Source organism: Sylvia atricapilla, chromosome 8 (assembly GCF_009819655.1).
Source record: "Sylvia atricapilla isolate bSylAtr1 chromosome 8, bSylAtr1.pri, whole genome shotgun sequence".
Classification (NCBI taxonomy): Eukaryota; Metazoa; Chordata; class Aves; order Passeriformes; family Sylviidae; genus Sylvia; species Sylvia atricapilla.
The window spans coordinates 31,232,920-31,248,698 of record NC_089147.1 but is presented as its reverse complement, the minus strand read 5'-3'; the positions used below and the strand labels follow the sequence as shown (position 1 = coordinate 31,248,698).

The 15,779-nt window shown below is 59.2% G+C and overlaps 1 protein-coding gene across 1 annotated transcript; it reads left to right on the top strand.

Moving 5' to 3' along the window:
• Positions 1-438: 438 nt before the first annotated feature.
• ADAM8 (ADAM metallopeptidase domain 8) lies at positions 439-15,642 on the top strand. Its single transcript, XM_066324533.1, is given in 22 exon segments — positions 439-496; positions 1,584-1,693; positions 4,958-5,034; positions 5,289-5,367; positions 5,451-5,527; positions 6,308-6,494; positions 6,889-6,954; positions 7,055-7,123; positions 7,853-8,022; positions 8,112-8,193; positions 9,230-9,378; positions 11,205-11,379; positions 12,520-12,609; positions 12,840-13,035; positions 13,186-13,285; positions 13,366-13,552; positions 13,640-13,717; positions 13,800-13,884; positions 13,998-14,112; positions 14,191-14,419; positions 14,563-14,587; positions 14,590-15,642. Coding segments are annotated over 22 exon segments (2,532 nt in total). The 3' UTR covers positions 14,718-15,642.
• The last annotated feature ends 137 nt before the right edge of the window (positions 15,643-15,779 follow it).

Below are 15,779 nucleotides of genomic sequence, written 5' to 3'. Positions count from 1 at the left end.
GGTGCCCCTGTGTATCCCTTCTGGATTCCTCACGGACCCCCGTGACTGCCCACGGCCTCCCAGAGCCCCGTGGTGCCTCACACCACCCTCCTTCAAACGCTCCGTGGACAGTCCCGTTTCCCTGCGGACACCCCCCTGTGCCCGTGGATCCTCTCAACGCCGCACGGACTCTCCCCGCTTCCCCACGGACGCCCGTGATGTCCCTGGGGGCCCCCACCCCATTCCCAGCGGGCAGCCCCCGGTGCCCCCACGGCCCTGCCCGTCTCCCGTGTCCCCGCAGCTCCCGGCGTCCCCCAGCATCTCCGTCCCTCCGTCCCCCCGCCGTGGGCGGCCCGTCCCGTCCGCCCCGCCCCGTCCCGTCCGCGGCTCCGGGTGACTCACGGCGGGCGGGGGCTGCCGGCGGCGCGGCGAGCGGGGGCACGGCGGGACCTCCGAGCCATGGCCCCGCCGCTCCTGCTGCCGCTGCCGCTGCTGCTGCTCCTGCTGCCGGCCCGCGGTGAGCCTGGGGTCCCGGGAGCCGGGGGCGGCAGCCACGGGACGGGGAGTTTGGGGGGGCGAGCGGCAGGACCGCCCCGGCGTGGGGCAAGGGATGGAGGCAGCGGGATGCAGGCACCGCGGGATGGGGATGCTTTTCCCCTCGGGGTACCGGGGCGCACCTCTGTTCTCGCCACCCGGGGGAGGACGATGGAGAAGGGACGCCCGGGGCAGGGCTCGCTCCCACGGGGATGCTCCCGGTGCCTCCCGGCCTCTCTCGGGAAGGCGACGGAGGGGTCACAAGCGGTCTCTCAGCCGGTGAGGGTCGCCCGTGGCTCATCTGGCTGCCAGCCGTGGGCGAGGGGCTCCAGACCGAGCGCCCAGCCCCGTCCGAACCCGGCGTTCGGAGCTCCCGGGAAAAGCAAAGGGTTTATGGCAGAAATTCTCCGTTCCGACATCCAAGGAAGGCTGGGAGGGGGCTGAGCCACCCAGGCACCAGCCGCTCTCTCCCAAACAGCCCCCACAGCCGCCAGACGCCGAGTCACACGCGGTGGCATCACCATGGGGAGCTGGAAAACCTGCCTCTGTATTGCCGCACCAGGGGCTTCGGCGGGGCTTTCTAGCCCCAAAGGGACTTGCTCGCCTCGGGTGATGCTGAGCGCTCTGTGGGCGCCGGGCTGGGGGGGCTGCAGCTCCCTGGAGCCCGTTGTGTTCCCAGCAGCTATTTCAGGACTTGCTCTTCGGGCTCATCCCTGCGCCTTCCGTGTTGGCTGCTCTCGTTGCCCCGTGGCCTTCAGACCCGAGGGAGCGGCGGGCAGCTCTGTCGGACGGGGAGGGCAGGTTTAGGTTGGATTTCAAGGAAAGGTTCTTCCCCAGAGGTTTCAGGCACTGCCAGGCTCCCCAGGGAATGGGCACAGCCCCGAGGCTTGCCAGAGCTCCAGGAGGGTTTGGACAGCACTGCCAGGGGTGCCCAGGGTGGGATTGTTGGGGGGGTCCTGTGTGGGGCCAGGGGCTGGATCGCTGATCTTTGTGGGATCCTTCCAACTCGGGATATTCCACGATTCGGTTGTTCCCGGGCATCTGTCTCAAAGCCCCTGGGCTTTTCCCAGGCTCCACAGCCGGGCTGGAGGAGCAGCTGTCCCACGTCGAGAGGTACGAGACGGTGCTGCCGCGGGAGCTGCCGGTGCCCCGGGGGAAGAGGGACCTCTCTTCGCCTCCGGTGAGTCACAGCTCGGCACAGCCGCCCTCGCTGCTTTCCAGGGAATCTGGCCGGGGGGGTTGCAATCCGCAGAGATCGGGGCCCACCACCAGGCTCACCCCTTGACCGATCATTTGGCCAGACCCCCTCAGCCCCGCACCAAAAGAATGACGTGCCGCCCGTTTCCTTGCCCTGCTTCCACCCCAGAGGATGGAGATGCTGAAGCAGTTAATCAGATTAGCTTTCCCGGGCTGGTTTGGGTCTAATTAGGAGCTGCAGACAGCGGGGTGCACTCCTGGAGAGAGGGCTGCTTTCTCCAGTGCTTTCTTTAGAGACGTGACCCAGCCGTGCCACCTCTTGCAGCCTTGCCATGATCTTGTGACATCTGGTCTTTCCTTAAGGAGGGGTTTGTGAAGCCTCGTGGAGCTGTAAGCACTTTTCTTGCTGTGTCTGCTGAAGTTGGGGCTTTTTTTTGTCCTTTGGGACAGAGAAATAAGAATCAGAAAGTTGCAGAAATCCACATGAAAGCAAGCCAGTGCTGTTTTTCTTGGGAAACCTGACAATTTGGGGTAAGGAATGGGGTTTGAGTCAGGAGTTTGGAGTGCTTGATGTCACCGTCCGTAGGATGCCTTGACCTCAAAGACACTTTCCTCATTGCCTTAGAGTAAAATTCAGCTTTTTTTTTTTTTTTTTTTTTTTTTTTTTTTTTTTTTTTTTTTTTTTTTTTTTTTTTTTTTTTTTTTTTTTTTTTTTATTCCTTTTCTAGACCCAAAAGCACCGATTTGAGTGCCCGGGGGATGGAGGGACACGAATTCCCCAGTGCCATACAGCACGTTCCCTTGATTCAAACCCTTCCTGATAAGCTAGCTTCAAAAACACTCCCCAAAGCATCTGTTTTCCCTGCTCTAGAAACCTAAACTTGTCCACGAGATAAACATTCCCCGGGCTATTTAGAGATGCCATCTGTGCCGGGCGTGCGCCGGGCGGCTCCGCGCCGATCCCCCCGGAGGGGAGCTCACCCACCTCGGGATCCCTCTCTGGAGAAGACATCTGCCATGGGCTCTGCACCTCAGACTGCCACGGGGGCTGTCTGATGGGTGGCACCTGATTTGGTCTTGGCTTAGGTGGTCCTTGGATACTTAATTCTGTCTTGTTGAGTAGGAAGTCTGCTGCTTTCCAAGCCTTTTATTTTATTTTTTATTTTAATTTTATTTTTTCCTCTTGGAGAGGGTAGGTTTGCTCTGCTGTGGTCATCTGGGTGGGGAAGAAGCTCTCAGCAAGGTTTGGTCACCACCCAGCCCCTCTGAGACAGAGATGGGTGTTCTCCATGCTGCCTCCTCCTGTAGCCAGGTGGGCACAGGCCACCATGAGATGGTTCTGGGGTCGGAGTGACCGGGACACATGGGATTGGTCCAGCAGGGCCACCTGCCAGTGAGGGTTGAAGCAGACTAGCTACCCGCTCTTGGCTTTGGTGAATCCAAAAGTTCATGCCTGCAGACAGGATGGGTCAGGATCCATCCCTGGATGGATAATTCAGAATTCATCCCTGCAGACAGGGTGGATCAGGATTCATCCCTGGACGGATAATCCAAAAGTTCATGCCTGCATACAGGGTGGAGCCCTGGGTCCTGGCAGCACAGGATCTCCTGTGTGCCAGCCTTCCCATCAGCACAGCAGGGAGAGTGGCACCGCTGGGTTCTTCATGGAGAGGGTCTGGAGAAGTGAGCCCCACCCCTACTGCAAGGCCTTTTGCCTTTTCCCCCCCCAGGGAAACACACCCTGAGCTCAGGTGGGATGGGACATCCCGTCCCCATCCTCTGCAAGCTCCCTGCATCTCTTACTGAGACCAGCTGGAAGAAATTCCTCCTCTTCCTGCGCTCTGGTTGTGGCTCTGCTGTGCTGCTCAGCACGGCCACGGGCTCCCAGGGCTGCTCCCCAAAGCCTTCCCATCTGGAGCCCTTGCACAGCCCATGCTAATGAGAAAGGGTGATTCAGAGAAGCTTTAGCAGGACTTTTTATTTTAAACTTGCCCTGTGTCGTCTCCAAGAGACGCTCCCTGACCCGGCACCCCGCTCCAAGCGCTTTCCTGCCATTCCTTAAGACCTCTTCTGGCCTTGGCGTTGCCAACAATAACAAAGGATGGCTTTGTTGGCGGACAGGGGTCGGGACAGGCGGGAGACCTGTTCATAAGAGAAGAATGTTCCAGTGACCCGCGAGTGCACTGGCACACTGCCTGGAACTACTGCAAACCAGGGGAATTGGGGCAGATGATGACGGCAAAGCCTCTCACCTGGCCCCACTGGCACTGAGTCAGCTGGGCTTTCTGCTCAGCCTGGCTCCTTCCAGGGTGCAGATCACCCCTTGGGAATGCTGAGCCATGGTATGACACCCAGCGCTGTCATCCTCCCCAGGGAGAGGCAGCATGCCTCATCCTTGAGGAATGCTGGCCCCATGGGAAAGGTTTGCTTTGCCTTTGGCTCAGCTCTCTCCACACCTGGGTTCTGCAAAGTTGAGGTGTGCCCTCAGGAGAGGTGGATGTGCCCTCAGGAGACATCTCAGTCCCTCATGGCAAGGGCACATCTTGACACCGGACCCATGACTCTTTCCCAGTGACCCCAGGGGGATATGGGGCCTCTGGTGTGGAGATCACAAGACTGCCCAGAGGGAAGCACTTTTCCTGTAGGAACATCTCCATCCTGAGGTTCAGGGCTGAGCTGGCTGAGCCACAGGCACCCTGGCTCCCTCCCACCAGCAAGGGGATCTGGGATACAGTGATACTAAAACTGCTCTGAGAGGCTGAGGCGAGCCAAGGGAAGCTGTTCCCTAAATAAACGTGATGTGGCGTGTTAGATCAGTCAGGGAAGCAGTCCTGCTGATAAGAGCCATAGGATCTTTGTGGTTCAGCCAGTGTAAGTGCTGAACTCAGACCCCAAAAAAGGAGCTTCTGTGACTGATGAGTAGGAAACCTCAGTCCCTGGCACGGCCATCTGCAGCCATGTGTCAGACACGGGAAACCAGGCTTTGCTGACTCCATCTCCTTGCGGGTGACCTGTTCTTCATCTCAGGATGTGCTGGGGATTTGCGTTATTGCCCACAGGCTTTCTTCCTTCTCTTCTGATTTCCTGTGTCTTTGCTGGATGCCCCCAGGGTGAGCGGCCAGGCTCCCAGTCCCTCAGCAGGGCACACACAGACCCTGTCCCCTTCCTGGGCAGGATGGGGCCAAGGGGCCCCTCGTGCAGCTCTGGCTCCTGCTGACACCTCTGACGGCACCTCTCCTTCATGCAGAGCACCTACCCAGACCACGTTCTCTACAGCGTCCGTGCTGAAGGCAGGGAATACCTCTTGTGGCTGGAGAAGAACAGGTGAGTGCAGGTGGGCACCGTGGGGTGGTCTCACAGGGAGGTTGCATCCCACCCTTGCCCTGAGCATCCCAGAGATGCCAAGAACCTCGACAGAACCAAGCCCAAGTGTCACTGCACAGCTGACCTAAGCCTCAGCCCAGAGCATTTTATTCCCTCCTTGCCAAGCCCACCTGGGCAGGTCACAGTCCCCACACGCTCTCCCCAAAGCGGGGTGGCTTTGGGGTGGCTGCTGACACCCCGTCCCCACCCGGCAGGGCCCTGCTGGGGCAGCACTACACCGAGACTCACTACTCGGCCGACGGCTCGGAGATCACGGAGAAGCCGGACACACAGGTACGGGCTGGCTCTGGGGGGAGCAGCTTCCCCACCCCTGTGGGTGCAGCCCCCACACCTCTGCCCTCTCTCTCCCTCGGCAGGATCACTGCTTCTACCAGGGCCGTGTGCGGGGACACGCCGGCTCAGCGGCGAGCATCAGCACCTGCGGAGGGCTCAGGTACGGCCGCGGCTCCCTGGAGCCCTGCTCCGGGCTGGGGGACAGCGTCCAGCCTCGGCACATGGCACAGTGAGCCGGTGGGACAGAGCCCCGTGAGCCGAGTGACAGAGCCCCGGTGAGCCGCTGGGACAGAGCCCCGGTGAGCCGCTGGGACAGAGCCCCGGTGAGCTGGAGTGACTGACAGAGCCCCGGTGAGCCGGAGTGACAGAGCCCCGGTGAGCCGGAGTGGCCCAGCCTCGGCCGTGCTGATGGAGTGAGAGCTCCGCTTTCCCCTGCGGAAGGGAAGATGACATCCCCCTTCCTGCTGGACCCTGGCTGCGTGCCCGGCAGGAAAGGCGCACGGCACTTTTTGGGGGGCTGACTCATGGCAATGGGGTGAGAGTGAGGCCCTGACACGGCAGGAGCTCCAGGCAGGAGTGCCCTCGCTGGGTCCATCCCTAATGGATCAGCTGCTGGGCCCCAGGCCATTCCTGCTGCCTAAAGAACTGGACACTCGCTGTGCTGCGAGTGTCACAGCTTGTCCCCACCAGCCCAGCCAGTTTGGCAGCTGTATTTATTCAGAATCCCAGAAAGGTTTGGGATGGAAGGGACCTTAAAGCTCATGAAGTGCCCTCCGATGCCGTGGGCAGGGACACCTTGCACTAGACCAGCGTGCTCCAACCTGGCCTTTCACACTCCCAGGGATGGGGCACACATTACAGGCACTTCCAGGGCTGTGTAGGGTCTGTCCGTGTCCTGCCCGTCTCCCCAGCCTGACGGCCGCCCCCTCTCTCTCCGCAGCGGGTTTTTCCAGGTGAATGAGACCACCTTCCTACTGGAGCCGCTGGAGGGGGCCGTGGCCGGGCGGCACGCAGTGTACCGAGCCGCTCACCTGCGGGGGAAACGCGGCACCTGCCGGGAGCCCAGGGCCACCCTGGAGTACGACCGCGAGCCCAAGATCCCCGCAGCCATGAAGCTCTACCGTTGGGTAGGGATTGCCTTGCTGCTCCTTCCTGTGAAGTGCTGGGGAGGATGGGGGCATTCCGAGCCCCTGGGCAATGCCCCTCTCCCACAGGAGAGCCCCAACACAGGCGGGAACAGGCCCTCGGATCCTGTGCTGTCAGCAGGAGCATCCTCCCACCGCACGGGCTCTGTGATGCCTGCAGAGCCCAGTGTGCTATCCCAGCAGCAGGGTTGGGTTTTCCAGCATGCAAGCTGGAAGAAGTCTGAAACCCAGCAAAAACAACATCCCAGAGCCGAGCTGTGAACTATGGGAAGTTACCTGCTAACCTTGGAAGGTCTTCTAGGATCCAACACACGCCATGGGAGCTGTCTGGCTTGGCAAGCTTCAAGCTGAACCCCACTTTCCTCTTCTCTTTCAGAAATCAGGTCCCGTACAAAAAGGTCCCCGGTACGTGGAGCTGGTCCTGGTCGCAGACAACCAGGAGGTAAAGTGGGGACAGCTGTGGGTACCTGTGGGTTTACTGTTATGCCCAGCAGTGAGGAGCTCAAAGCCACCCTGGAAATCTCTCTGCGTCCTTCCCACAGTTCAGGAAGCACAAGGACCTCCGTACCGTGCAGAACCGCATGAAGGAAATCGTGAACCACGTGGACAAGGTGAGCCCAGGGCTCTGGATTCGCCCTCCCAGCTCCAGTGTGGGCACAGGGGAGGTGGCAGAGAGGCTGGCACGGGTGGGGTGGTGGAGCTGGAGCCAATCTCAGGTCCACGGGGGCTGCTGCAGGGTGACCACATCCCTTGGCCAACCTCATGTGCAGTGTGGACATGATGAGTGGCTCAGCTCTGTCCATAAGGGAAGGGAAATTTCATCCTGTAACCCCTGGGAGCACATCCTCCTGTGGCCACTCTCAGGCTGGAGTGGCTGCTAATGAACTCTCTCTCCTTAAATACACATTTATGAGCATCCAGACGTTGGCTTAGCACTTAACGAGTGTGGGAGAAAACAAAGCTTGAAGGGCTGTGTTTGGTTTCGGCTGAGGGTTATTTTTCTCTCCTTGATCTCTTTTATTGAGTGTGTACAAACAGAGTGACTAAAAAAATGTGTAGGAAATCCACGGATGCATTGGACCATGGTGGGTTTCCTGACGGCTTTCCTTCAGCCTCAGTTGTTGGTTAGCAGTGTGGGCAGCATCCCAACCTTCCCCAGCCAAGAGGCAGCCCAGAGGTTTTGGGGGGAAATCCTGTCTACGTGGTCACCCCAGCTTGTTATTTATCGAGGGTGACAGAGCATTGCCCTGGGCTCAGCTGCAGTTCCCCGGGGCAGGTGGGGCCTCCCCTCTGCTGCTGCAGCCTAAACCCAGGCTCTCCCTGGGCTGTGTCCCACCCAGCTCTACCAGCCCCTTCGCCTGCGGGTGGCCCTGATTGGCCTGGAGGTGTGGAACCACAGGGACAAAATCACGGTCAGCCCCAACCCCGAGGTGACACTGGACAACTTCCTGCACTGGCGGGAGTCGGAGCTGCTGCGGAAGAAGCCCCACGACAACGCCCAGCTGATCACGTAAGGGCAGGGGGCCACCACCTCCTCTCCACCCGCCCAGCCCTGCCACCACCCAGGGCATGGGGCCACGTGGCATCTCGATCCCACAGGGGCGTTGACTTCCATGGAAACACCGTGGGGCTGGCCAAGAAGCTGGTGATGTGCACCAGGGACTCGGGCGGCATCAACCAGGTGGGTCCTGTGCCCTGCCCTCCCTGCACTGCACCTCCCAGAGCCACTCCCTCCTCACCTGGCCCCCAGCTCTCCCCCTCTGAAGCCTGAAGGCTGGATTTGGTCCCTGACATCTCCACCCTCAAGTGACTGAGCCCCAGGTAAGTGCTGGGCTGTGGACACCCAGCTGGGTACCTCCGGGACTTTCAGTACACTTGGAAAGCCCCCCAGAGAAGCTCCCCGTGGACACAGGAGCTGGGATTTTAGGAGGCTGTCAGGTGACTGGGAGTGGCTGTGCTCCTCATCCCTCCCCAGGAGCAGGAGAGGTTGGCTGTGGGACCAGTGGCCTCCCCAACCCACCATAATCGGCATTTTTGGAGCAGCCACTTTGTCTAAGCTCACTGACAGCCCTGAGGCACCAATCTGGGGGTCTTGTCTTCCCTTCCCTGAGCATGGCAGTGTGAGGAGACACCTTGCAGAGCCCCAGGGGCCCCGTGGAGAAGGTGTGGAGAAGCCACAGGAGCACTGAACCCACACTGTGATAAAACCTTGCACGTGGCCAGAATGGAATAAGCTATGTGAAGATTTGTCAAGTCTGATGGTTGGTCTGCAGCTTCCCAGAGTGGCTTAATAATAGCGAGACAACTTCTCCGGCCGTGCTTTGTAAAACAAAAGGTTTTAATAATGACAAAAAAACAAACATCATAGACCAAAAGAAATACCAGTCAAACACAGTGCAGAGAACGCTCTTACACTGGCTAAGGCAGTCCAAAAAAGCAACTGAGCCCCTCTGAGCAGTCTTTTTAGTACTTGATGGTTCAGGTGGGTTTTTTGGGTCCTTGCCCAATGAAATTGGCAACAGGCTTTGAGGTACATTCCAAAGCCCAATCTGTGCTCCTGTGCTGGCTCTGGACCAATTACTATGAGAAGGCTGTGGAAAATTCTAGTTTAACTTCCTTATATGTTCCAAGGTAAACCGAACCTCTTTTCCTTATACGGAAACACCTGCTCGGCTGCGGGGCTGCATTCCTACAGCTCTGCTCTCTTTGTCCCACAGGATCACAGCACAAACCCCATCGGGGCTGCCTCCACCATGGCTCACGAGATGGGGCACAACCTGGGCATGTCCCACGACGAGGACGTGGCCGGCTGCCGCTGCCCCATCTCCAAGGCTGACGGGGGCTGTGTCATGGCAGGCAGCGTTGGGTGAGTGGAGGAGGCAGGGGGACATCCCTGGGCAGCAAGCACACAGAGGTGTCCTCTGGCAGGGTGGCCTGATGGGGGGAAGCCAGTGAGAGGCTCAGGGCAGATGTTCCACCCCATCCCACCCCACTGCAGGTGCCTCCTGAGTGAGCCTCCAGCTTCCCCTTGGGCTCTCTGATCATGGCTGTGGGTTTTTTATCTTCTTTTCCTCATGTTAGAGCTGGGATTAATACACAGGAGTTGCAGTTTCACGTTCAGACTCAGTGTTTATTAATTCTTATCTATAGTACAGTCTCACAAGTCGTGAGCTCTAACGAACAAGATAGAAAATGGAGTACCTCTGACTCTTTCCAAGGTCTTTTTAAGCATCAACTACCCAATTATTCCAGCTGGTCGAGGGGTCCGTCGCTTGGGACCCAGAGAGCCACAACCACCCAAAAGATGTCTCGCTAGAAACAGCTCCTTGGGGGGTCAGGGCGCTCCTCAGCTGGCAGAGGGGCTTCTCAGCATCGGGCAGCAGTGATTTCAGCTCAGTGATTTCAGCTTTCAGTGATTTCAGCTCAGTGCTCTCAGCTCCTGCCCTTGTGAGTTTGACCCTCTTTTAGCCGGCCGTGGTGAGAGAGAGAGAGGTCTCGTGTGGAATTTCCGCAGGTGGTAACTTTATTGCAAAGGTACCAGCGAAAGGGTCCAGGGACGAGGCACCTCTGCCAACCAGAGGAAACCCAGGGGTTTTTATGGGACACCAGGGTGGGAGGAAAAGAGTACAAAACCAATCAATTGTAACAGATCTATATAAAATCCCAAGGGGGCTTGTGGGTCTCCGGACAGGTCGCCGTGACTAGGAGGTCTTTTGTCTTAAGGGCTCTGGGTGAAGCTGTGAAGTTCTTTCTTAACTCCTCAGCTTGGCCCTCTCCAGGGCAAAGCAGCCGGGGCTCCGCCCACCCCCACAACTCCTCCTTTTATATTTAGTAAAAAAGCCTCACCAGCCGTTCTTTTAAAGCAGCGTAGGAGGCATGAGAACATAATACAATAACAATCACAATGAAAATCCATAAAACACTTTTAACCAAAGAGGCCACCCATCCTGTCAATCCCCATTGTCCAAAGAGGTTGTCGATCCAGTCCAGAGACTTTCTGGTTTTATGTCTTTTACTAATCCTTCTAGTTTCTGTATGTTCGCATGAATGTATGTTGAGTGTGAAGAAAGGTTGAAACAGCACATTCCTTCAAAGTCCTGGCATCCGTGTCCATTGACAAGCAGCAGATAATCAATCGCTGCGCGATTTTGGAGGGTTGCTTGTCTGGTAGTTCCTCATCCTTTGAAAGATCACTTAAGGCAGCAGATGTGGCATTGGCTTGCTTACTGAGCCAGCACCCCAGGTGATCTATATCACCAAGGGCTTTAAGCGCAGCTAACCAAGGGTGAACACAGAAACTGCACCCAATAACAAGAATACACCTATATCATTTATACTTTTAACCCAATAATTGACCACCCAAGCCCACAATGCGGACCTTTTTCACCCAATTAGGAAAAAAACACCTGAAACAGTGAAGAAGGTGAAGAAGAAGGACTTAGACAATGCCTTAAATCCTCCATATTGCCATGTTCTAAAACCTTAAATTCTAAGTTTTTCACCCTGTCAGATCATGCAATACCATTCAAACCACACCCTCACAACCCCAGTGCTATCACTCGATTTCAGACGCCTGTTCCACGGCATCAAGCCAGACACAGCGCTCGCTGGAGGGTCTTTTAGCCCAGAAAGCCTGGAATTCTCCGCCTCCAGGGTTCCAACAGGTGACCACCCGTCTCTGTGCCCCTCCAGGCTGGTTTACCCCAAGCTCTTCAGCCGGTGCAGCGAGCAGGACATGTGGCAGTTCCTGGGGGACCCGCGGACCAGGTGCCTGCTGAACGCGCCGCGGGCGGACGAGCTGTACGGGGGCCCATGTGCGGGAACCAGTTTGGAGAGGGGAGAGCAGTGTGACTGCGGCACGCCTGAGGTGAGTGAGAGCTGTGCCTCCTGACCTCCGCACCATCCCTGCTCTGACCCAGACGTGGGGAAACTGAGAGGTGTTGTCAAAACTTTTGTTCTGTTTTCAGGTCTGTGTGAAGGGTGGGGCAGTACAGGTGTTTTAATTCACGCCATCACAATCAGAAACCAAAATATTTCCTAATTACAGTCCATTATAAGCGTTTCTTTGCCTATCAGCCTTTGCCACAAAATGCTGTTAATGCCTTAAAACCAATCATCTAAAATTTCCCCTCCTGGGTCCTACTACAATGCACCTTTCATAGTTCTATTTCTCCAAAGTATCTAGTCTATTTGCAAGGAAACTTTTTTATTTATGGAACAAGTTCCATCTCTCTCAACAATGTTTGTCTTTTTCCATGGAGTTTCTAAGGCAGCATTTTCTATCTCAAAGTTCGCATACGGATAGATACTATGTGAGCCTTCTGTCAAGCTTTAAGAATTCTCTACAAATCCATTTCCCACAGGGGGGCTCTCCAAAGGGCTGGGAAGGAGGGTGGGGCCTGAGATCTGTCCAGCAGACTCTCCCCTTGCGCTCCTGATGCTTCTGCCAAAAACTAACGGACAGAGAATATTCATCTGTGCCTCCCTTTATGTGATTTTAGCCTAGGAAATACGGACATCCCCCCATGTCCTCCAAAGAGATGACCCAGGAGGGGATATCAGGGCATGCTGTTCTTTCAAGAGCTGTGCTCAGCTGTTCCTCATCCCTACCAGCACATCACAGGGAGTGGGGTGGAATTGAGACAGACAGGCAATGCCTCTGGGATAAATCCCTGGTCACAGCCCTGTGCTGGGACATGAAGGAATGCTGCCCTGATCCAAGGAGCACAGAAGTCCTCACTTTTTCTCCTTCCTGAGACGTGCAAAGGGGTCCAGCTCAGACTCCATCCTTCTGGAAAAAAACCCCTTTCTGGTGCTTTGATTTGTGTTGGAAATGGGGATAAAGAGGCAGCAGAAATGGTTGTGGGATCCTACCTGGAATGTTGTTGTGGTTTTGGCCCGTGGTTCAGCCCATGGCAGCTACACTGCAACCTGGTCCTCTCAGAAAGGAAGGAGAGGGTCCTTCAGGGGGCTTCCAAGAGGGTCTCAGTCCATCCCTGTCTTGCAGGAGTGCTCTGACCGCTGCTGCAATGCCACCACGTGCCAGCTGAGAGAGGGAGCCGAGTGTGCCCGAGGGGAATGCTGCCAAGACTGCAAGGTACTGCCGTCCACAGGGGAGCAGCTCGGTAGCTTCTTAAGTAGGGGAAGAGCCGGTCGGAGCCCTGGAGGAGTTTCTGTGCTGTGCAGTAGCTCCGCCAGCAGCAGAGTGTCAGCGTGTGGATTCACGGGGTGCCGGGAGACCTTTCCCAGACCGGGGCGTTGCTGTGCTGTGGTGTCTGGAGAAGCGAGAGCGTCCAGGCAGTGCTGACCTCCCTGTTCCCCGTGCAGGTGAAGGCTGCAGGTGTGCTCTGCCGGGCCAGCAAGAACGACTGCGACCTTGCCGAGCACTGCAGCGGCCTCAGCGCCGAGTGCCCGGAGGACGTGTTCCAGGAGAACGGCGTCTCCTGCCAGCACGGCAATGGCTACTGCTACAACGGGGCCTGCCCTTCGCACGGCGAGCAGTGCCGGGCGCTCTGGGGCACAGGTAGGGCCCTCTCCCTGCCCGTCCTCCAGCTGCGGGATGTGCCCGGAGCCCCCCGGGCCGGCGCATCGCCCGTCCCTTCCCGCATCCCGAGCTGCGGCGCCCGGTCCTAAAGCCGGGCTCCGGGTGACCTTTTTTCCGTGTGTCCCGCAGAGGCGCAGGTGGCTCCTGACGTCTGCTTCAAGCACAACAGCGAGCAGCACGTCCACCTGCACTGCCTCACCGAGTACGGGAAGCAGCCCTGCAGCCCCAAGTAAGGCCGGGGGGAGCGGGGCCGTGTCCCAGCGCGGCCGAGCTCCCTCCAGCCCGCGCTCACGGCCGCGTGTCCCGCAGGGATGTCAAGTGCGGCACGCTGCTGTGTCTGAGCGACAAGACCCAGCCCATCCTCGGCAGCGGCTACTACTCCTTCGGCTACTACCTCGGCCGCTTCAAGTGCAAGGCGGTGATCGCGGGCAACGACGCCGGCGAGGCGGCCGAGCTGCGGCTGGTGCCCACCGGCGCCAAGTGCGGGGAGGAGATGGTGAGAGCCGTGCCGGGGCCGTGGCGGGCCGGGGGAGGGTGAGCGCCGGCCCCGGGGCAGCCTCAGAGCCCTCCTGCCTGCCCGCAGGTCTGCTACGCCGGGCGCTGCCAGAACCTCCTGGTCTACGGCGACAAGAACTGCTCGGCCAAGTGCAACAACCACGGGGTAAGGCGGTGGGATCCCCCCTTCCTTCCCCGAGCTGCTGCGGGCCCCGGCCACCGCCCTGACGTTTTCCCCGTCCTCCCAGGTTTGCAACCACAAGCGGGAGTGTCACTGCGACCCCGGCTGGGCAGCGCCCTACTGCGAGCAGGAGATCTCAGGGATAGCCGCAGGTAGGGTCCCCTCACCGGGACGCGTGTCCCCACGAGGAGGGAGCTTGGGGAGGGGGCTGGCACCGGCTGGGAGGTGCTGCTCCGTCTCCAAGCGCCCGGGTCGGTCCCCACAGAGAGCGGCAGCGTGGTGCTGGCGGCCGTGCTGGCCGTGCTGGCCCTGGCCGGCATCGGGCTGGGCAGCGGCGTGGTGCTCCTCAGAGCCAGGGCGGCGCGGCGCTCCCACAAAGGGTAATTCCCGTCTCGGCTGCTCGGGGGCTGAGCTCCGCGGGTGCCCGGAGCAGCCCACATGGTCGCCGTGTCCCACAGGAGCTGCAGCGGGACTCCCTCCGGCCTCGCCAACCCGCTGTTCCAGGAGGGCGGCCGGCCGCGCCCGGGCCGCCGGCAGCTCTCCCGCCGGGACATCGGCCAGCCCAGCCTGGTCAGCAGCACGGCGGCCCCGCGGGCGGCCCGGGCACACAGCCCCGTGCCGGCCCTGCAGCCACCGGCCCCCGGCCCGCAGGGGACACCTCGGGCCCCTCCGGGATGGCCCCCGAAGGTAACCACCCTCCCAGTGGCCCCCGGCCCGAGCTGTGCGGGCACAGCGCTGGGGTGGCTCAGGCTGGTGGCCTGGGGGGACCCTTCCTCCGCTCCCTGTCCCTCCTGGGTGCCCAGGTGAGGCAGCCGGGTCTCTCCCCTCAGGCGAAGCCGAAGCCGCCCAGCAAACCTCTCCCGCGCTGAAGAGTAAAGTGCCGAGCCACGGCGAGGAGCCGCCGGGACCGTCCCTCCCACCGGCACCCTTCCAGCGGTGTCCCCCGCCAAAGGTGGCCTTGAAGCCGCCCCCGGCCAGTAGGTGACCAAGGATGCTCCATCCGCCACCGAGGAATGGCACAGCTGGGTGGGTGGCACAGCTGGGGAGCCATCGTCTCGCTTCCACCCTTACTTGAATTGCTGGCCGGACCCTCGGACCCTGCCCGGGGTGGGCACCAGTGTTTACAGATCCTCGAGTTGTGCCTTAATGGACTCGGCAGCCTCACGGGTGTCCCAGGGGGAGCCGTCGGCCGGGGCTTCCCAAGGAAACCGGGCGACAATGCCAGCTCCAGTTTGGAGGAACGCCTCGCACTGGCCCAGGCTCCCTGCGCCCTGGGAGCAGCTGCCTCCTCTCCCGACGTCCTGAATGTGCCCTGCTCCTCCTGCCCTCCCCTGCTGAGGCTGCGGAGAGGAGCTTCTGGCTCCTTCAAGGGGCAGGGAGAGCACTGCTCCGTGGGGACCATGTCCCAGGAACACTGCCCTGGCTGGGGACATCACACAGAGGAATGTCACCAGGGGCTGTGGCAGGTCCAAGCTAGGTTTGGCCTCCCCACGGGGCTTTTATCTCTGGAGCTACTCCTTGAGTTACTGTTCAAAGGGAATTCCCCCCTGGGAGCCTTTTTACTGCAGCCATTTATTTATGACCCTTATGTGACCATTTTGAGCCACTTGCTGTAAAACCAGGCCTCCCATTTTTGATATAATTTAGGTTCAAGGCTTTTATACCAATAAAGACTGAAGGTAGAGGTGTCATGGGGTGTGTCCGGGCAGGAGGGGACAGCAGGGTGGCAGCAGGCAGGGAGCTGTGTGGGGATCATGGAGTGGGGGGGGGAAAGGGTCAGAACTGAACTCCCCAATCCAGTGACTGAGCCACAGGGGCCAAACTGCAGCACGTTTTGCCAGCCACACAAAGCCAGGCTGCCCCAGGGGCTGCAGGATGCTGCAGGGAGTCCCCCTCATGCTCAGCACCATCCTGGCCGTGGCCTGATTTGAGCCCAGGCTCCTCACGGGCTCCCAGGGTGGCAGTCACTACAGACATCCACACCATGCACTGCTGCTGCAGGGGAAGAGGTACAGGGTCCTCCACTTCACGTGCCACCAGCCCTAGG